The sequence below is a fragment of the Dipteris shenzhenensis genome, chromosome 32 (genome assembly GCF_047967505.1).
Source record: "Dipteris shenzhenensis isolate YYH24624 ecotype China chromosome 32, Dip_SZ_1.0, whole genome shotgun sequence".
Taxonomy (NCBI): domain Eukaryota; kingdom Viridiplantae; phylum Streptophyta; class Polypodiopsida; order Gleicheniales; family Dipteridaceae; genus Dipteris; species Dipteris shenzhenensis.
Genome location: NC_141627.1, coordinates 43,012,244 through 43,033,785, shown reverse-complemented (window position 1 = coordinate 43,033,785; position 21,542 = coordinate 43,012,244). Strand labels below are relative to the sequence as shown.

Below are 21,542 nucleotides of genomic sequence, written 5' to 3'. Positions count from 1 at the left end.
TGGCTCCAAAATGGAAAGGTTTTCATCAAGTGGATAGGGCTTTGCAACCCCACCAAGATGAAGTTTGCCAGGACATAGGACCACACATTGACTCCATCATCACCTCTCACACACCATAGTTGTTGCCATCCAGCTGCCGGTTCACTAGAAAAGTGTGTAAGTGTCACGAGGGCGTGAGTTTTGCACTTTCTTGTGGGTAGGACCCTGGAAAGCTAAGGGGCAGGGCCTTGGAATGTAATATTTACCCCTAGGGATTAATGCCTTGGGGGTGAATTAGTGAATAAGTCCAAAGAGGGGGCAAAAATACCTCCTTAGGACCCAGGTTGCCCATTAGTTTGGTCCCACTAGAAGGGGCAAGGGGCAAATGAGCTTTTAAGTTGGTCATTGCATAGGGGCAAATTAATGACCTTGGAGGCAATCCAAAGCGTGGGCTGCCATGTAGCATGCCCATGCAAATCAAAATGGAAAGGATTACCTTAGAAGAACGTGGGCTGGCCGATGAGCATAGAAGAAAGCGTGAGCTTGGACAGCCATACCGACTGTACGGAAGCAAGGGACAATTGAGTACGTGACTGTGTACGTAGGCTCGCATGGACAAGAACTGTACGAAATAGTACGGCCTACAGCGTACAACAACGTGCGACCTGTAGAGTGCAGACGGGTACAGCCAACAATGCACAAACCAGATTTGTACGGGGTGTGATTTTTTTGTGAGCTTTTTGTCATGAGCTTTTTTTCAATTTTCATGAATATTGCGAGCTTTTCATTCACCTGAGAGAGAGAGAGGGGGGGGGGGTCATGGGGTGGGGTGGGTTGAAAGTTTGGGTTGTGGTTGCAGTTAAGAGGAGAGAGGGGGGGGAGGGGAGATAAAGGAAAGGGGGAGGGACGGGCGCATGGGTAAGGTGGCATGGAGAAGGGAGGGGAGGGGAGTTGGAACATATATTCATTATCATAGTGGAGAATGTAGAGGGGGAACTTATAAGGTATGCAAAGAGGAGTGCAAGGAGGAGAGAGAGGATGAGGAATGTGAAAGTTATGTTCATCTACTAAATGTAAAGGAAAAGGGAGAGCATGTGGGAAATTTGTTTATTTTCAAAGTGTATAATTTGACAGATTTGACCTCATATTTGGATTCCTCGTCGAATTCCGGTCATTTTGAGTACCAACATGACCATATTCTGATAAAAATTGAAAAAATGGTGTTTTTTTCATTTTGGCCTGTTTGGGGCCTGTTTTGAGTCTGCGCTCAGACTCAAAACAGGCCCCAAACAGCGCAGACTCAAAACAGGCCCCAAACAGGCCAAAATGACAAAAACACCATTTTTTCAATTTTTATCAGAATATGGTCATGTTGGTACTCAAAATGACCGGAATTCGACGAGGAATCCAAATATGAGGTCAAAAGTTTCAAATTATACACTTTTAAAATGTACATATCTCCCATAGTTCCTCCCTTCTACTTTGAATATGGACATATCTTCCATAATTTTTTGCCTCCTACTGCCACTCATATCCTCCCCCCTCTTGTGCATAGTATATACTCTTCCACCCCTCCCACATGCTATGAAAATGAACATATCCTATATTCTCTCCCCCTCTTTCTAACCTTCCCATCTTTCTTATAACAAAAACATGTATGGATTTCTAAAAAAAGCTCGCAAAAACAAAGGAAATGGTAAAAAAGCTCACATTAAAAAGCTCGCCAAAAGATTTCCCCCATTTGTACGGAAGACCAGCTCACAGTCTTGTATGAGTTGTGTACAAAGGCAGCATAAAGTAGAGAATTGTATGGCCAACTCTAGAAAGGTTCATACGTCTTGGGTTGGGGATGCTCATAAGCAAAGGATGGATAGCGGTTCATATGCCAAAGTGGACCTCCCTCTTGATGTGCATAAGCACGTGTATGAGCTGAATTTATTGCCTGGGAAGTATGCTCTTACCCATTGCTTGGGTACTACAATAAATTAGTGGGCACTTGTTATCATATGCACAGATTGGTATTTGACGTGTACTAGGTACACAAGACTAGCTCACGTAGCCTGGGGAGGCTTAGGGCTACGCAGGCTTGATTCTCGAGTTGAGTGGCAAGGGTAGGAACCAGATTTAGATCTTCGCTATTTTTGGCACATTGGGCCCAAGTCTATAAAAGGGGCCCAGAGGTTCAATTCTCAGAGAGCCAATGGAAGAAAGTTTCGTTCCCAGGTGCTAGGTCTGATCCTGGATTGAGTCGCGGACGTGTGCCTGCATCTTAGCGTAGCCCAAGGCCCAGCAACAGATCCCAAGCCTCTAGGCACCACATAGTGGTATGGGATACCAGGCTAGTTAGGATCTCGTTAGGAGTTTGTGCTCATAGCTCAGCTCGTGGCTCGGAGGGAACATCTCCTAATTTGGGATCGCATCCCGTAGATGTCATGGTTGGGTGGTGAGCAGCTTGCTCGAATTCCTCACGTTTTTTTTTTCGCAAAAAGTAGTGCTAGTTATATTGCTTGAAAACGAGAGTACACGAAGGCCTAAAGGCCAGCGGGCTGGTTAGGATCTCGTTAGGAGTTTGTGCTCATAGCTCAGCTCGTGGCTCGGAGGGGACATCTCCTAATTTGGGATCGCATCCCGTAGATGTCATGGTTGGGTGGTGAGCAGCTTGCTCGAATTCCTCACGTTTTTTTTTTCGCAAAAAGTAGTGCTAGTTATATTGCTTGAAAACGAGAGTACAAGAAGGCCTAAAGGCCAACGGGCTATAATCACAAAACGGATACAACCCGTGGTAACAAAATAATTACAAGCCTCTCAGGGCATAATCATCTGAGTGTGGACAAACAGCCACGGTGGGGGGGAGTAATGCCACTGAAGACTATGAGCAGAGTCCTGGAAGAACAGCTCTTGATGGTCCCAGTCGCGAAGGAAGCGCCGTCGCTTCTCCTTCCCTGCCCGGGACTCCCCCTGAATGTGATCCCACTGACCCTTGAGCATGTGAATGATCGTGCTCCAAATGTCCGCTAGGGTCTGGGTAGCAGAAGAAGCCTGATCTCCTAAGGTCTGCGTGCATCTGGGAGTCCAGATATGCCAGCCTACAATACTCCCTATGATCTCCCAAACTGGGTGCCGAGTCATCGCTCCTGCATCTGTCTCTGTCAGATGCCAAGGAAAGATTTCCATGTATGCCCAGGTGGCCTGCGTGATGAAGAAAACTGGAACCTGCCGAGAGAACTCATAAGCCAAGTGATGTCCCATCTCGGTGCTGCACCAGCAAACGGCTCCCCAAGTGACCGGTCCTAGCTCGGGTGCAGCCCTTGCTAAGATCCCCATGACTCCCTTCCACACTGCCTGAGCATGCGAACAGCTCCAAAGGCAGTGCTTCAGGGACGACTCCTCCTGAAAACACATCTGGCAGTGCCCCTCCTGCCCCATCTGCCTCAACCATCTCCCAACTGGTAGCCCCTTGTGGACCACCATCCAAAGAAAGTAAGAGGTCTTCCTCGGCCGCCAACTTGCCCAAAGAGTCTTCCAGAATGTACGAAGAAAGACCAAAGATATCCCTTGGGCATACCAACTATGTACTTGGGTGGGTAGCCTGCGCTGGAGAGCCCCCAGAGCACGCCTACCGGTACGTGCGCTGTATGAGAAGAAGGGGGTAGGATTCTCTGAGGTCTCCAGTGGTGGCCAGCGCCACTCCCCTGGGTCCCACTCCACCTCTGTCAAGGAGCGGCCCTCCCAAATCCAGAGTCTCCAGTCCTGGTCCTGAACAATCAGGGGGTCTATATGCCACGCTTTCCCTTGCAGCCCTATGATGCGAAGGCGCTGCCAGGGAAGCTAGGGGTCGATCACGCCCTCTCTACTCTAGAGACGGCTACCATCGGCGACGGAGAAGAAGTCGAATTCCTCACGTTTGGTGTGTTCTTGTGTTTGCTTGCAAATCACAGGTTTCAGGAGTGCTGGGGACAAGTATTTCACTAAGATTGATTTGCGTACAGGTTATCACCAAATCCGTATCTATGCTAAACACATAGATAGAACCGCATTCCGAACTAGGTATGGCCACTACGAGTTTCTCGTATTACCTTTTGGTTTGACCAATGCTCCTACTACCTTCCAACAAATGATGAACAATTTGTTCCGAGATTTTTCGGGCAAATTACTCTAGGTATGAGTTCCTTAGATCATGCACAATCTAATGGCAGTACAGAGAAGGTAAACCAATTGGTTGAAGATATGCTTGTCATGGTTGGGTGGTGAGCAGCCTTCTCAGATTCCTCACGTTTGGTGTGTTCTTGTGTTTGCTTGCAAATCAGAGGTTTCAGAGTGCTGGGGACGTGTCACTTGTGGTGGTCTGGGGAGTCCATTGGCATGTGAAAGCAGAGCCCAACAGGGCTAATGTTTGGGATATTGATGCCTACTCACAGTAGAAAGAGTACTGAATGCAAGTGGAATTGAACTCATTGTGTAATCTCTTTTGCTAGACTCTCCAATTAATAAAGAAATACCGAAAGGGGTGCCAAGGGTTTGCGGCCAATCGGTGTCCTTGTTATTGAGCAGGAGCACTCTAGCTCCCACAATCTGTGCTTGGTTTAATTGCTGAATATTTTATTGTGAAGACTTTTGGCTGGCTAGTTGTTTTCCCACCCTCTTGTTGACCTTGAGGCTGGTTTCATGGTTACGTTGCCGGACATCACCATCTTTCTTAAGGAGGTGATCCTATGATTGTCTCTCGTGAAGTGTTGCTTACTGTAATTGGATTACAGCGAGAAGAAAATCAGCAAATATGTCACTAACAGATAATGCTTGGGATATCGAGGGCCAGTCCTCCCAGGATGAGCAAGAAGAGTAATCTATGCATGAGGGAGCCTCCCAGGATATTGAAATGTTAAGGCACAGCAAGCTGTAAATCATTTTGCTATGAGTGCCTCTCAATCGAAAGGGTCAAAAGAGGCTGAGGATGAAGAGGATGCTGATGCTATGTTTCAGGCACAGTTAATGAGCGCTGTGGGAACACCCACGCAGCTCACGCAGGACCCAAGGTTCTTCGAGTTTCTGCAGACTCCGTTGACGTCTAAGGAGAGAAAGAAGCATTCTCATACAAGGGAGCCTAGTGGGGTTCAAAAACAGCCATTTGGTGTGATGCCATTGGATGGACAGCCACCAGTAATGCGAAATGTACAGGATGCTTCAAGGCAGCAGTCCTTTCAAGATCAAACAGGGCCCTTATAGGGTGAGTGCAGCTCAGCAAGAAGAAATCATGAGCCAGGTGAAGGATCTTTTAGAAAAGGGGCTGCTTAAGCCCAATTCTTCCCCTTATTGTTCACCAATTCTATTAGTGCAAAAGAGTGATGGTTCTTGGATAATGTGCATTGACTATCGTGCACTATAAACCATAAAAAATGGATTTCCTATTTCAAGAATAGATGATATCTAGGATAGATTGGAGGGGTCAGCCGTTTTCAGTCGCATAGATCTCAAGAGTGGGTATCACCAGATACACATTCGTCCTGAGGATGTGTCCAAGACAGCCTTCAAAACTAGCTTTGGGTTGTATGAGTTCTTGGTTATGCCATTTGGCTTACGAATGCTCCTGCCACTTTTAATCAGATGATGGACAGAATCTTCCGTGAGCATAGGTCTTTTTTGGGCACTTTCTTCGATGATATGATTGTGTACTCGAAAGATGAGGCAAAGCACAGGAAGCATCTGGCAATAGTATTTGCAGAACTCAGCAATCATAGGCTGATTGTAAGTGCAAAGAAGAGTTAATTCTTTATGCCTGAGATTCACTTTATGGGACACACCACATTGTCTCTAAGGATGGAGTGCACATGAATCCCGCTAAGATTGAAGCAATTCACCACCTAAAGAATTTGCATGAAGTACGAAGCTTTTTGGGCTTATACTCATACTACACACGATTCATATGCCATTTCGCTGAAATTACTTCACCTCTCTATGCTATGCATAGGAAGGGAGCATCCTTCGTATGGGCTGAGAATCAGATTGCAGCATTGGAGATGCTAAAAGAAAAGCTTACCACAGATCCAGTGTTGATCTTACCAGATCTTCGGAAAGCTTTTCATGTCCAAGGTTATGCATGTGGCCTTGGAGCGGTCACTATGCAAGAAGGACTGGTAGTGGCCTATGAGAGTAGAATTTTGCAGGATGATGAGAGACGTTTGGGCATTTATGGAAAGGAATTGCTGGCTGTAATTCATGCCCTTGCTACATGGAAGCACTATTTACTTGGGGCTGATTTCACAATGCAGACAGATCATCAGTCTCTAAGATATTTCCTCACTGAGACGAAATTATCTAAGAAGCATATGCGTTGGGCTGATTTCTTATCTATATTTCACTTCCAGATAGTACATGTGGAAGATAAAAAGAACATAGTGGCCGATGCATTGTCAATGAAGCCTTAGGTTCTGCAGTAACCATTGCTTACCTCAGTGAGTTGGATGCAATGAAGGAACAATATGCTCAGGATGAGGATTTCTCCAGGATTTATGACCAGTTGTCTAATAACGGCATGGCCATTATACTCTCAGAGATGGCTTTATTATGATGCATCGACACCTTTGTGTCACAAAGCAGTTAAGTTCAAAGGTTATGATAGACAGTCATGCTCCACCGTATGCAGGGCATAAAGGCATTGATGCCACAGTGAAAGCAGTGGAGCACTTTTTCTATTGGCCAGCTTTGAGACAGGATGTGGATGCCTTTGTCTAAACCATGCATCATCTGCCAGAAGGTCAAGTTTGACAGGCAGAAGACACCTAGATTGTTGCAGCCATTGCCAATCCTAGAGAGATCATTGCCATCGATTTCATATTTGATCTTCCTAGGACACCTACGGGGAATGATGGCCTCTGGATGATTGTATGCCAATTCAGCAAGCAGGCACACTTCATTCCGATAAGGAAGAAAATTACAACGGATCACATGGCAACGTTGTTTATGCAGAACATTTTCAAATATCATGGGATGCCTCAATCTATCATGAGTGACAAGATCCGCGTATGACGAGTCTCTTTTGGAGACGGATCTTTGAGAATATGGTCACTACATTGAGATTTTCATCTTCTTTTCATCCTCAATCAAATGGGCAGTCCGAAGAGGCTAATTCCACTACTCTTGATTTGTTGAAATGTTATGCGTATGAGCATAAGACACAATGGGAGCAGTATCTGCCCTTAGTGGAATTTGCTTACAACAATACTGTGCATACTTCCACTGGGAAAGCTCCTTTTGAAATAGTAGAAGGGGGCAGGAAAGTTCCGCCTATTTTGCATACTAAGGATAAGATTTTGTAGCTTGTAGGTTGAAGCTACCAGATCATTGGAGGGTTCACAATGCTTTTCAAAATTTCATGCGAGTCTCTTTAAGCCTTTCAAGGGTGATGTGCCTGAGGATATGCTTGTTGAGATGCAACTAGAGGTTGAGAAGCTGGATGAGATCCTAGTTCCAGAGCAAATTTTGAAAGGAAGATTGAGATAGAGTTTCCCGCCGCTACTTGGTGAAGTTCAAAATTATTCTTCATTGCATGCAAAGTGGCTGGAAGAGGATGATCTGGCAAATACACCCCAGCTATTACAACTCTATATAGAAGCTTTTCAACTTGAGCTGACTTAAGTTGTGGCTCCTTCAAGCTCAGCAAAGCACAGGTCTGAAGCATTGCCTGATGCTCAAGAGAGGGGTAGTACCTCCTCTGTTCCTTTTCCACAGACAGGCTCAGATACGGGAGCCGTACACAACTATGCAGAAGCACGGGGCAATTGGGTGCATAACTATGTACGAAGGCTCGCACAGACAATAACTATACGAAAGAGTACGACCTGCAACGTACGACACCATATGGCCTATGGAGAGTACGAACGGGTACAACCAGCAATGCACACACCAGATCAGTATATCACAGCCTTGAATGAGTTGTGTATGAAGGCAGCATAAAGTAGATAGAGTTGTACGGCCAACTCTAGACAGGTTCGTACGTCGTGGGTTTGGGATGCTCACAAGCAAAGGATGGACAGCAGTTCATATGCCAAAGTGGAGGTGATAGTCCTCCCTCTTGATGTGCATAAGCTCGTGTATGAGCTGAATTTATTGCCTGGGAATATGCTGGTCACATATGCTCTTACCCATTGCTTGGGTACTACAATAAATTCGTGGACATTGGTGGTGATCTGGGGAGTTGTGTAACCCCGCACGGGCTACTAGCAACAACTCCCAAGTTTTTATGCAAGTGTTTGCACCGAAATGGATGCCCATTGCCATTGGGCTGTGAGTGCAGAGCCCAGCAGGGCTTAACTTTTGGGATATTGATGCCTACTCAAAGTAGGAAGGAAACTGAAATGCAAGTGCGATTGAGCTCATTGTGTAATCTCTTTTGATGGACTCTGCAAAGGGTTTGGGGCCAATCGGTGTCCTTGTTATCAAGCAGGAGCACTCTAGCTCCCCCAATCTGTGTTTGGTTTAATTGCTGAATATTTTAGTGTGAAGGCTTTTGGCTGGTTACCCTCTTGTTGGCCTTGAGGCTGGTTTCAGTAAGATGGGGATCTTGACGTGCTTCTCAGCCATCTCGCATAGGCCTACCATCTCAAAGAGGAGAGTGGGTGGAAAACGAAGAGGAAAATGAAAAAGAAACCGGGAGAAAGAAAGAGAGAAAGAAAGGTGTATTAACATCTTCAGGAGACCTCGCGGGTCTATGAGACAAGATACAAAATATATGTAACCCACACAAGCCACCGTGGGCTGTGGCTCAGAGAAGAAGAGAATGGAAGGGAGGAAAAAGCTGCTCCGTTTCTTCTGCCTTCAACTCCGTCGATCTGAACGCTTGTTGTCCCTGCCTCTTGTTACTTTTCACAATGTCGCCTTCAAGATCTCCTCTGGTAGCTCCGGAGGTCCTGAATAGTCGACCTCTTCTAACTTTGTCAGCCCCAACAAGATCTTTACACGATCTTGTTCAAGACACAAGCAATGGTTTCATCCATGCACAATGCAGTAAGGGTGGGTGACCTGGAAAAGCCCAAGTATAATAGTCCACACCTGCAAGCAACACTCTCCACCAATCCCTCGATGGCCTCCAAACAGCAGCAAATTCCCTTCGTCTTGGTCGCTTGCTTCTGCCGCTCTCTTGGTCCAAGGTTCTACTCATTTTGCTGCTCTGATCCTATGTAAAAGTGCAGCAGATTTGTTAAAAGCAAACTGAGAGCAAAAACAGCAAACTAACAAACAGGAAAATGCAATGGGAGATCTAGAAAAAACTCTGCAATGATGCTGGGGAAAACCCTGGTTCAAGATGCTGAAGAGAGCAAGGAAGGAGGGGCCCAATCCTGAAGTCGGCTACTTATGCAACCCAACCTGGATTGGCCCACACGTTGGTCCAACACGACCCAACAGGACCAACAGGGGGGGTCTGATCAAGTTAATGCAACCAGGTTGAGGAACTGGTTGGCCCCCAATCCAAGCCGGCTCCTAGGGCAGCCTGATCGTGGGTCAAACGGACCCCTCAGGTACCCCAAAAAACAGACTGAACCTGGCTGTCCACTGGCGAGGTAGTTGCCCTGGTATGGGTCAATCCCCCTCCTGTGCTACACTGATCTATCCTCCTGTTTGGCGGGCACACCCACAAAGCAGCCCTCACTCCTACTGTACACCAGGAGATGTCGAACTTAACACCTGCAATCCCCCATATGAAGGGGACATGGAAAAGATGACCAGCAGCATGCGAAGGGAGAGGAAGTCACGCAGGCAGAAAAAGAAGCATGCCATGGAGGAAGGCCTGAGAAGGAGATGGGGGCTGCTGATAAACAGCAGCCTTATGCTGCAGAAAAAGAACCATGTAGGCAACTATGTGGGTTGTCACATGGGCTGCCTAGGACCAGCCTAAGGGCTGGACAGCCCTGTAAATGATCAAATTTATTATGTCTTTGGAGCCTCGTCATAGCAAAAAGAGGCCCGCAATGGCACTTATATAGGAAACAACACAGGTCGACCACCAGGGCTGGTCATCCACATTGCTGCAGAGCGGGGCCCACATGGTCCAGCCGGGTGGGGCCAGCTAGGACCCAGGTGCAGTCGACCTGCCATGTGGGAGGTCGGCAGAGCAGTCAGCCAGCAGTCTGGCTGATCGGACTGCTAACAGCACTGGTTGGCCATTTGTGGAAGGGTGGGAACTGCCTTGCCCTCACCTATAAAAAGGAGACATTGTGCCCCCATTATCCATTCCAGCAAGGAGTGGGAGCCCACTGAAGCCTAAGGAAGGCATGCAGGTATCTAGACTACAAGAAGGTGCCACAAGCAAATAGAGAGCCGCATTCAAGAGGCTCCAGATGTCATGACAAGAGAAATGATTATTTAGTTAATTAATAGTCATTAGAACCTTATTATTGTTAGGCGCCAAGTTGATGGTGCGGTTACCGATCAAGCAGTGTAAATAGTACCGCCAAAACTATGTGACATTGGCCGATGATTAGTAATAAAGATGTGCACACACGTGTCTAGGTCCTAGGGGCAAAAGGGTGCATTAGAGTGCATTGAATGGTAGGTGCATGGGTCATAGGATAAGGGTAGGTGTAAATGGGAAGATGGAACTTGAGTGATCTCGAGGGACATTAATGAAAGGGTATCACCCTTTCATTGTGAATCTCACGTAACAGTCTCTCTACCATATTGCATTTATCCGCCATCTCTCTCCCACCTTGCATGTAGGTCAAAATAGAAACAAGTACTCTCACGAGGGTGCTCTTCCCCATTGGAGGGCCAATTGGCATTCGAATTCTGCATGCATTGCACACATTTGCATTCTCGAAAAGTCTGGTTTTTCACATTTGGTATCAGAGCGGCGACAGTCCATGAGCGCGACGAGAAGAGGGTGAGAGCAACGCGTAGAACCGTGGCAGAAGCACTAGTGGGGGGAAGGCATGGTCCGTGACAGCTGCGGACGATGGGAGCAGGCACGGAAGTCACAGAAGAAGGTGCGGCCAAGGAACACGAGTCAAAGAAATCTACCGACAGAACAACGCAATGCAGCGCAATTTCCGGGTTGCAAACATCTCCTCCCAAATGAAGCCCACATCAAGGCAGCATCCATTGCTTGAGGGATGCTGCTTCATGGTCGGAAAATGAGTCCTCATCTTGTACTAGGGTTTGTCCTATTTCAAAGCATACTATATACATGCGCTTGCGTGGTGTTAGTTTGAGGAGAATTTGAAGGTCCTTACAGCCCTCACAAAACAAAGCTTCTCTTGTACATGCTCATATTTTCTTCGCTTTTTTCCTTTCAAGAAAAAAGATGAAAGGAAAAAAGTGAAAAAAATATGATCATGAAAATGAAAGGTCAGGTCACGAATAATTCTCCATGGCCCACACAAAAGACTACTTATGTCTCATACATATCCATATTGTGATATCTTTTCACTACCCTCCCCTAAACGTCCTATCTCTTCAAAGGTGACTACTATGCTTCAAATTCCACTTGCCTTGACTACAATTGCCTGCAAAATTTGTCTTCCCAATCCAGAGACCCTAGGCTTCAATATGATACTATATACTTAACAAGCCATCCGAGACCATTCTATTTTACAACTCTTGACAACCGTAAACAAACATTGGTACATGGAAAGCATTGAGAAGATACTTACTTCAAATCTGAAGAAGACTCTTTGGAGCCAGATGAAGGCTGTCCACGTCCGTCAACGATACTGTCACCTTTGTGTTCAAAAACAGTGACTTTTGGATCGTTCACATCAAAGCCTTTTGATTGTTGGATGCAATGCAACTTCAACTCTTCAAGGCTCCCAAAATTTCCATAGAAGCCACCCTTTCTAAGTTTTTGAATTAGCTGGGTTTCAAAATCTGCATAACGCACGAGATTCCAACCCCTGGCTTTCACATCCTTATCTATCTCAACTGCAGCATATGTTCGTGCCATAGGTCCAACAGCTGGTAACCAAAACAACAAAGCTTTTTATCCAAACAGCATCAGCTGCTGCTTTCTTTTCACTGCCTTCTTTTAGCAAAAAGAAAGCAATCCCACCAATTACTACTAGAAAATGAGCACCAATCCTGCTAAGGTTGCAGTCTCCTCCCCATGAATTGGCAGGAAAACCTCAAATATGACCCAAGTACCTGCAACACCCTCATGCCTTCATGAAAACAGCACCTACACTATCAAAGTGCATAGTGACAGGAGAAACGCACGAGACGAGCTTATTCGCAAGACATCTGAACCTCGCTAAGACTGCAAGCAATCGCGAGGAAGTGAACCTCGCGCAAAAGCTCCTTATCATGCTTCATATGTTGCTTTGGAGATAATTTTTTTGATCGACAACTATCTACTTCAACTGCCACTCTACACTACGATCGGAGTAATAAATCGAGGCCACGTGTTTCTTTCAGATAAGCCACAAGGTCCCCGTTATGTTCACGACAGCAAAATTTCCTGACAGAACCTTTTGCCGCACTATGCATGAAAAGACAAAACCTCCCCTCTGCAAGGAGCCGCACAACAGCCCAAAACAGACCCACTACATTGAAAGCAAACGCATACTTTCCATCACTAATCGCCAGCATCAAGAACGAATGCTCTTTCTCTCTCTCAAGGTTACTAATTGCAGCCCCACAGCTTCAGTATGAAGAACCTAACCCCCCTCTTTCTCCTCCCCCACGCCCCCCCCCCCAAAAAAAAACACGCGAAAGAAGACCAGCTGTCGCAAAGTGTGACGAGGCTACCAAAAACGGCTCTCTGACAAGGTTCAACTCTCTCGCGCGCGCAAAGGCTTATTGGTAGGTAGGTGAGGTGAAGGAGGTGCTAGACACGTACCCCTCCAATCTCATCTCATTGAAAGTAATGCATCGTTTTTTCCCTGAACGAGCTAAGTGAATCGCATCATTACCCTCTCATATGGTTTCATGTAAATGAAATGAAGTAAGACTTGCGAACAAATCTTCGGTTTTTTTGAACCAAACCCTCTTCATCAAGTTAATTAAATGAAAAAATAAAATGCTTGAAAATTAATGTTTGACAACTCTATGTCAACATTAACATTTTAGTAAGATCCATGCAAAGGTAGATGATCAAGTTAGAAGAACATATTAGTTGACATTGCCTATGACTATAACACCTCAAGTTCCCTTGATTTAATTTGTCTAAGTTGCTTCAATCTAGATGAAGTTCTTTATGAGGCTTTAACATGTAGTTTATTATTTAATAGATTTGAATATTTCACACATATATAGGGTGATCGTGTGGACTAACTTGTATGTTTGAGTGTTAACAATACCTATCTTTGGCCTCTTTGGTCACATCATGGAATTTTTTTATTCTTGTCCTTCAATGTGAAAGTGCAAAGGGAGATGCATCTTTTTAAGAACGGCTTGGCAATGGCAAAAAGGGCCCATAGTCTTAAAATAAGTATAAGTATATGTCCTTCTCACATCTAGAGAATATGTACCTGCTTTAGGCTATTCAAGTGTAACATCATTTTTATATATTCTTGTCCTTCAAATGTGACAGTGTAAAGGGAGATCCATCTTTCTAAGAATTGTTTGCCAATGGCAAAAAGGGCCCAAAATCTTCAAAATAAGTCTAACTATACGTCCTTTTCACATCTAAAAAATGTGTTCCACATTCAGGATCTTTAAGTGTAGTATCTTTCTACGATGCATGTTGCTAGTAGTTTGCCTTCACCTAGGGTAACTTTCTCTCTTAACCTTACATTTGAAGAAATACGCCCACCTCACAACACAGTTTGCATTGCCTATGTACTAAGGCTAACAGATATGAGAGGATGTCTAAAGTATAAAAAATGGAAGCCTCTAAAAATCACATAAAGTTACAAAGTATATTTCACATGAGCGGGTGCTAGAATGCATAAAAATTTATTTGAATTATAGCCACACAAAACATTACAATAAAAAATTAAAGCGAATGATCTTGTCCAAAAATATTTATTAATAATTGTCTCTCACTACTATAATCATTCCATGCAATGTAACAATGCACTCAATTTGATTTCTTCTTAGCTGAATATAGAGATAAATGGCACCAAATTAGCTCTTAAGCCTAGTAAATTGTTTGTGTCCTCTCTCTCCTCCATTTGAATGCATAGCTTTAGCTAGAGATAGGCCATGATGCATATATATCATGATTTAGGAAGAGTTTAAAAATATTCCCTCTAGAGTTGCGACTCGTTAAGGTGCATATAAGCAAATTGGTAAATCAAGGCCTTCATAAAAGGTATCAACATTGGGATAAAACAAAAGTAGATGTTAAAGATGCAATGTGGCACATGAAAAATGTACAACGCTTGATGCTTCAATCAATCATTAAGAGGGATCATTAAGGGATGTATCTTTTAATTCTTTTTCAAATAATGTATATAGAGTCGATGAATTAAACACATGATATCGTGTCCTTAATGTTTCTTCTCTACTTGGTATATGTTTAAATAGTATTTAATAAACCTTATCAAACAATAAATATGGGTGGCCATCTCAAATGTTAAAGTCTTTGACCCCTGGCATACATTCCTTTGTAAAATAAGTTTATAACAAGACGATAATGGCCATGTTGTCATGATGGGTTCCAGAGCACTAGCTCTATGTACATTTTACATTCACAACCTATATGTGCATGCCTTGGATAGTGCAAATAGTCCTCCATGGATATCCATGTATGTTTGAGTAGTTCTCTATGTTTAAGTCTCCATGGCTATCCAAATAGCAAACTTTGGATATAGGTCTCCATGTATGTTTAGAGATGGCAACCTTATTATTAGTTCTTAGTTTGGCACATTAATATGATAAACTAGGTAAATCAAGCACTTTCTAGTATCAATTATGGATCCACATTACGTGCATGATAGACATAATGTTCAATTTAGTTTCAAAATTTTGTATTGGCTAAATAGATGCATGCTATATGGGAGTAGCCAAGGTGTGGGAACACTAGGCCTATAGTGTGTGGGTGTGAATGTGTGTATGTAAGTCACATGGGCCACTTGTGTGTGGGTCTGTCCCTTGAGAGTGTGAGGGGTTAGGTTGATTCCTATCCCATCACCCATGAGGTCATCCAGTGACATCATGTGTGATGTATGTGTGTGAGGACGCTACAACCTAGCCCAACCTATAAATGTGGCACACTGTACTTGGTTCTAGATCTTATCCATACATCACTTATGCGCCTCCCTACATTGCCTCATTTTGTTATTGCTTCTTGCTTCTCTCTTTGGCCATAGATTTCAACAAGATCTAGCACTATTCATGTGCATGCTAGAGTCTTAGGTGTCTTTTTTCGATTTTCTCCTCTTAAAAATCCACCTTCTTGATCAAGAAGCCTTCGTACCATAAATTCCTCAAAGTAAGATTAACATGAGAACTTCCAAGTAATATAATGATACTTAGTGACAAAAGTGTCATTATATTTTTCAAGCATTACTTGTGTAACTTGGACAATAGTAGCTTTTTCTTGCCTATTATAGAACAATGTTTTCTACATTACTTATATGGATATTTTTATATTTTATAGACGTATTGACTATGACAAAGTATACCATAGAACCACATGAGATGTGATGTGGGTTCTAAAGGATGCTTTGTGTGGTTTAGTTAGGGACACCTAACTAGACCTATGTTTTTGCCATGCTAAATGGTCAAAATTACAGGTGATTCCATGTTAATACAGATGTCGCTAGTGTTATTAGGGTTGTGTTAATACATAGTCGCTAGTGCTATAAGTGTTGTGTTTGCTTATTATACTTTGAGCACAATTATATTGGTATTGATTGATTTGATTGATAAGAACCACTGTGATTGCAGATTGGGTATAGGTGCTGTAACTAATGACAAGGATTGGAGTTAGTATGAGGTACCGATCAATGGGTCGCATGGCCATAGGCAAAGTTTTGCATTACTTTGATATTGTAACCTTTGGCAATGTTTTGGATGAGGACATACATTATTTTTTAATTAAATCAAGTCCAAAGAGGCTATGTAAAAGTATCCCTTATTTTGGAGGAGAAGAGGGGTAATTTTGGCTCCTTATGCTTTAATCAAATATCTCATATACCCTAAATAAGGTCGTTCTACTCCTTGCACGAGACTATGAATCAAATAGAGGAAATTCAAAAAAAAAAAGTTTATTCTTTCCCACACATCTCCGGATTCACTGATTGCATCACAAGTCTTCCTTGTGCTTGCGCTCTCCTCTCTACTCCTCCTTTAAATTGCAAATCAATGTGCTACCTAAAGGACCCTTCATTGTATGGTAGCTACAGAGGAAGAAATAGACAAGCTGCCATCATTGAAATATGGTGTGTTGATCCACGTGGGCTCTTTGCGGGTTGCTGCAATAACTCTCATGAGAACCAAATGCACTACTTACATTGCCCATTCTCTTTGTGCTTCTCATCTACTTGTACCAATATCATCCCTTGTACTACTTGCTAGCATATCGCCTATGTTGAATGAAACCTGGGGAACTTATTAAGGAAGAATTGGAGAATAAAAAATTAGAGCAAGAAAAGATAGAGGCATTCAACTACTGAAGAGTCATTCGATTTTGATTTTGAAGATGAGCATATCTATAGGATGGCAGTACCCAAATTAAAAGCATAGAATTTGGGCAACGGAATTAAAATACGTAGAAAAGCTTCACATTCTAAAATTTCAATGGAAAGAAAGTGCACGCAGTATTCTATCATCGATTAATTAGCTAGATGAACACTTTTCACAGGAACGAGTCCTTTGAAAGACATCAATTTAAATGTGATGCTAGCCATTTGGTAGAGAGTATTACAATTTTGTGGAATGCCACAAAGCAAAGTCAAAGATGACCAGACACTTGGAATATTTGTGTGTACCATTTCATAAAAAGATTTTTTTTGAGTTGCAAAGATACACATGATTGATGACAAAGCAGCCAAGCAAGAGGGTGACATAAAAAGAAGCCATTCCAAAGGTGAAGGTAAGTACAATTGTCATGCACTTCTCAAGATGAAACAATTCATTAATGGAAAGGAATTTGTTGTTTTGCATGACAATGGGAGTACCCATGAATTTATTTTGGAAAGGGCTTTGTCATTGTTGAAGTTAGTTCTCATTAAAATTAAGGCGACTTTCACAAAAATGAAGTTTAATTGTACTATAAGGTTAAGGAATTAGGAATCTCATTGAGGCCGTATAAAAATAGACAAGACTTCCTAGTAGCAGCCCTTCGGGGAGTACAAATTATCTAGGGTATAGATTATGGCTCACATCAAGTGTGGATTACCAAAAAATATGCTTACAAACCTATATGAAGATAGGGATTAGTCCCCTACTCAATCACACATAGGCTAAGAGGGAAATTAGAATATGAGAGAAAACCTTCTTGATTTTAGTGAATATGATCACGGCTACCAATGCTAATACCGAACCTATGAGATCATCCCACGTAATACTCACCTTGTAAAGCACCATATAAAGTAAATTAGATAAAGAAAAAAAAAAAAACAAGTTGAGGGACTGAGAGAAAAAGGGTTGATAAGATCTAATAGTTCTCCTTCTAGATACCTATTTTATTGGTAAATAATAATAATGGTACTTCCTAAATGTGCATTGACTATCATGCCCTAAACAAGACCACAGTGAAAACTAAGAATCCAATTTGTATGGTAGATGACCTTTTGGAGAAATTGAGGGGGGTCAAGTTCTTTAGTAAAACCGGGTTGATATTGAATCATGGGCTAATAAGTTAGAATAAACGATGCCAATTTGATATACCTACTTGATATTAATGGCTCGGTCAACAAGTGTTTAATACATTATTAATCTATCTTGACAAGGATTTTAGGTCCCATTCGATAATGCTTCCACATGCTTATGTATGAACAATAGTTGTTAATTATTTATCATATGTGCTATACATATGGACTGCTCCAATACTATAAACACTAGTGTTAGTCAACCACAAAGAAAGGTCTAGGAAAATCAGGTAGTCATAAGACAAGAGCTTTTGTAAGAGCTTCTTTCAAAGCTTCAAAATATTTATCTTATCACTCAGTCCAATGGACATGTCTAGCTTTTTTAGGAATTTATGTCAATGGTTTGCAATGAATGTAAAGTTCTTGAAAATTTTTATATAGATAATCTCAAAAATTATCTTAATTCATATATATCTTAGGGTCTCAGCCGTGTGACTATATATTCAATCTTATTTCAATCTACTTGGGTTCCATTCTTGAATGAAACTACTCTTTCTAGGATTAATGTATAATTGTTTTCCTTCAAGAGTGTAAATACTAATTCTAGATGTATCCTATTTTCCTCTAAGTCTTTACTAAACACCACAATATCATCAAAGAATACCACTACATAGTCTTGGTCTTTAAGAAAGATTTGCTTCATCATTCTATTAAAACTAGCTAGGGTATTAGTTAACAAAAAGGGCATAACTAATAATTCACAATTCCTTGTTTGAGTTCTTTAATCTTATGTCTTCTTTTTCATATGAACTTGGTGAAGCTCTAATCAAGAAAACAAGTATTGATCATATTACTTCTTTAGAAATTCAACCATTCAAAAACATGAGGAATTATTATGAAGAAGATCCAGACTATTTTGATATATGGACTAAGTTGGGCAATAACAATTGGAATACTATGTCTCAATATTCATACATTGATGGATACCTCTTTTATGAAAAGAAACTATGCATCAATTGACCCTTTAGGCAAATTGCAATGGCATAAATGCATCAACCACCACATATGGGACATAAGGGAGTGACTTCCAATCTACAAGTGATAGCAAGAGAATACTATTGGCCTACTATCAAGAAAGATGTGGCAAGGTTTGTTGCTGAATGCTTCAATTGTTAAAAGGTAAAAAGTTAGAAAGGGAAGACTCCTAGATTGTTAATGCCATTGCCTATATCAATGCAACCTTGAGAAAAAATATCCATGGAATTTATAATAGGTATGCCTACTATTGCGAGCCCAAATGAAATGTATAGACTATAGTAGGCTACTTTGGTAAGCAAGCCTACTTTATCCCATGCAAATAGACTTGCAAGTTACACATACGTTTATCAAGTAGATATTGGTACATTGTAGTTTCTAATAAGATTTTAAATTTTGTAGAGCTTTTGGATTGCACTACTGAAAATATGGGAAGTACGTTAGACTTCTCCTTAGCTTCTCATCTAGAATCAAATGGACGAAGTGAAGTAACCAATGTAACTATTCTAAATATGTTAAAAGTTTATGTAGGAAGTCATACCAAAACTTGGCATAAGTATATTCATAATCTACAATTTGCCTACAATAATACACCTCATTTGGGAATTGGAAGAGCACCCTTTGAGATCCAAGAAATGAAGCTTAGTGGATGCTTGAATGGTAATTTTGAGCTTTTCAATGTCAATACCAATGTTTCTAGTGTTATTAGTGTTGTGTTTTCTTATTGTGCTTTGAGTGCAATTATATTAGGAGTGATTGGTTTACTGATTGGTGCAATATATGGTTACGCAACTAACGTGATTGCGGCTTGATGGAACTAAGATGAAGATTGGAGTTAGAAAACTAAAAATTCAGAAACAAATGCAAACAAAGCTGATGCTGATGTTTATGTTTATGATTATGCTAATATTTATACAATGCAAAGGATGACATATGAGGGTAAATGGAAGAGATTAACCCAGAGCCCAAAGAGCTCAAAATGGAGCCTGAATAGCCTAGAGGAGTCCCCTAATCACCTCTACTTCATACCAAAAATATGCAGACACTGATCAAGGTCAAAGAATACAGCAAATGCAAGCTTAGGGAAAGGAAAAACAGCAAACCAAAACTCAACAAACAGTTCCGACATGTTCCATGCCATCTGATGAAGCTCGGATGCATTTTGAAGGTTGGAAACAGTCCAAAAGATGGATTGTCAACTTGATTGTAGTAAAGGGAAGTTATGTACAAGGTATTGATTGAGGTATTGCATGGCACAGGTTGTATGGCTATAGATTGTTTTGACATTCTATACCTTGGGGTAATGTTTTTGTATAAGGACATAAATATTTATTGGATTAAATCAAACCCAAAGATGCTATGTAAAAGCATCCCTTATTTTGGAGGAGGAGAGGTGTAAATTTCACTCGTTATGCTTTCACAGAATATCTCCAATACTCTAGATGGGGAAGCGCGAGCCACTCATCAGGGAGGAGATTGTACCCAAGTAGTTATCATTGTCTCCTTTTTCTTTTCATTTTTCTTCAACTCTTTCTGTATGTATATATGCTTTTGGTTATAATGTCATCATTTTCAACTCTTCCTCCCAATGGCCCCCACTATGGTAGATATGATTCTAGGTTGGTATAAGTATGATAGGTGAAGTAGGTATAGGTAAACATACGAATCATTTACAATCAAATGTGAAATAGTGTGTGATTTTAGGAATAAGAATGGAAATTATTACATGAAAGGGCTCTAATTATCAAGGTTCTTGAGCACTCATAAATTATAACAATAATTTGAATTGCCTATGAAAAGAATTGGGACATGATCATGTCAATCTTACATATGAGGATATGAATAGGTCTAATGCCATGCATGGGAAGCCTTAAACTAATTTTAACAAGAAGGATCCTCAAGCAAGAAGATCATTTAGATAGCACCAAGAAGACACCAACTTGAAATTTTGAGATACAATCTAAATAATATACAAAAATGTATGATGAGAACTTTAAATTGCATCAATGTCTAATAATATTGAGAATATAGGCTTGAACAAAGATGAAGCCATGTATGTTTTGTGTGTTCTAACAAGAGAGATTTATTATGCTCAATTGTGATAATCAAGACTACATCTTCTAATGTTATCTTGAGTAATTTGATTATAATAGAAGCATGCATGCACTATTTAAATAATATTTGGTAAAATCACATGTTTTATAGCTACCATGACCATTGTTGTGCTTGTCTTAAATTATCTATGAAAGCAGAAACATCTCATACATGAAGCTTCATGTGAAGCAATGCCATCACACATGAATCTTCACCATTAGAGACCATTTTCATGTTAAGGTGCATGACAATGACTAATTACATGGAGAGGTGTGAAGTTGAAATGTGACTATCTTTTAAAAGTAATAATCATTCAATTTTGTCATTTGAAGGAGACATAACAAGTTTTGGTTAAAAAGTTGAAGATTTAAACAATTAAACAATAGATCCACATAATTTGGGATTATAGATTCTTGGATGAAGGGATGAGCTACATCAAGTTTGATAAATGAGTTAAATAGACTCATATATTCCTTATAAATGTTAGAAAATAGTTTACAATCACTAGGTCACCAATTATAAGGCTCTGAGCCACCATAAAATAAATAGCAGAAGGAGGAAATGATGAAGTACAAAGTGATCTCTTCAAACTTAAAGATGAATTCAAAAAATAGGAAATTATCTATATTTAGCATCTTAATATATACTTTCATGAAAGCACTAGCCATTGAATCTTACAAGGAATGTTTGGAACTAATTGGGCCAAAGCTTCTCTAGGTTTGTAATAATGAAGGGCTCTAGTTAGGCACC

At 41.4% G+C, this 21,542-nt stretch overlaps 1 protein-coding gene across 6 annotated transcripts in view; it reads right to left on the bottom strand.

Annotated features, from left to right (window-relative positions):
- LOC147880794 (uncharacterized) overlaps positions 1-12,590 on the bottom strand; it is a 142,971-nt gene extending 130,381 nt beyond the window's left edge. For 5 of the 6 annotated variants that reach the window (XM_087371097.1, XM_087371099.1, XM_087371100.1 and 2 more), the window contains exon 1: positions 11,622-12,590. In XM_087371097.1, coding sequence (XP_087227223.1) covers positions 11,622-11,911 — 290 coding nt within the window. In that variant the 5' untranslated portion in view covers positions 11,912-12,590. The remainder of the gene's footprint in view (positions 1-11,621) is intronic. The other variant, XM_087371098.1, reaches the window with a different exon arrangement.
- Between the last annotated feature and the right edge of the window lie 8,952 nt (positions 12,591-21,542).